At 66.4% G+C, this 565-nt stretch overlaps 1 protein-coding gene across 1 annotated transcript in view; it reads right to left on the bottom strand.

Moving 5' to 3' along the window:
• PDIA2 (protein disulfide isomerase family A member 2) overlaps positions 1-565 on the bottom strand; it is a 4,053-nt gene that overhangs the window by 2,575 nt on the left and 913 nt on the right. Inside the window, exons 2-3 of the mRNA XM_035889128.1 lie at positions 390-542; positions 1-76 (exon numbers count right to left, since the gene is read on the bottom strand). Coding sequence (XP_035745021.1) covers positions 1-76; positions 390-542 — 229 coding nt within the window. The remainder of the gene's footprint in view (positions 77-389; positions 543-565) is intronic.

Genomic DNA, 565 nt, shown 5'->3' with positions numbered 1-565 from the left:
GTGTCCTGCAGCAGCGTGGTGCTGGGGCCAGCCCGGCGCCGCATCCAGCGCACGATGCCTTCGGTGTCCATGCGACCTGGCACATGGAATGAGCCCCCCACACCCTCCCACCATGACCCCAACCACTCCTTGCTGGGCTACCACCCCCTCCGTGCCATCGGCCTTGGCCACCCACCTACCATCACCGCTGCAGCACTGCTGTCACTCCACACACCATCACCATGCCGTCACCTGCCCACCATCACCACCCTGCAAACCCCACCAGGACATTGCCACCCCTCTCACCGTCAGCCCCCACCACCCATCCTTGCACCCCAGCCCACCCCAACACCCATCAAGGTGTTCCCCATGATGGGTGCCATGGCCATTGCATGGTGCCACAGCCTTACCGGTGTAGGCAAGGGGGTGGGTGCGGTTGCCATCACGGAAGAGCTTGAGCGTGGGGTAGGAGGTGATGCCAAACTCGTTGGCCAGGGCCGCCTGCGCCGTGGCATCCACCTTACCCAGCCGCACCGGGCTGGACTCGTTCCTCAGTGCGGCGGCTGGCCGGGGGAAGGGGCGGGGG

The sequence above is a fragment of the Egretta garzetta genome, unplaced genomic scaffold, assembly GCF_000687185.1.
Source record: "Egretta garzetta isolate BGI_Z169 unplaced genomic scaffold, ASM68718v1 scaffold42, whole genome shotgun sequence".
NCBI classification, from domain to species: Eukaryota; Metazoa; Chordata; class Aves; order Pelecaniformes; family Ardeidae; genus Egretta; species Egretta garzetta.
This window is presented reverse-complemented; position numbering and strand designations above follow the sequence as displayed.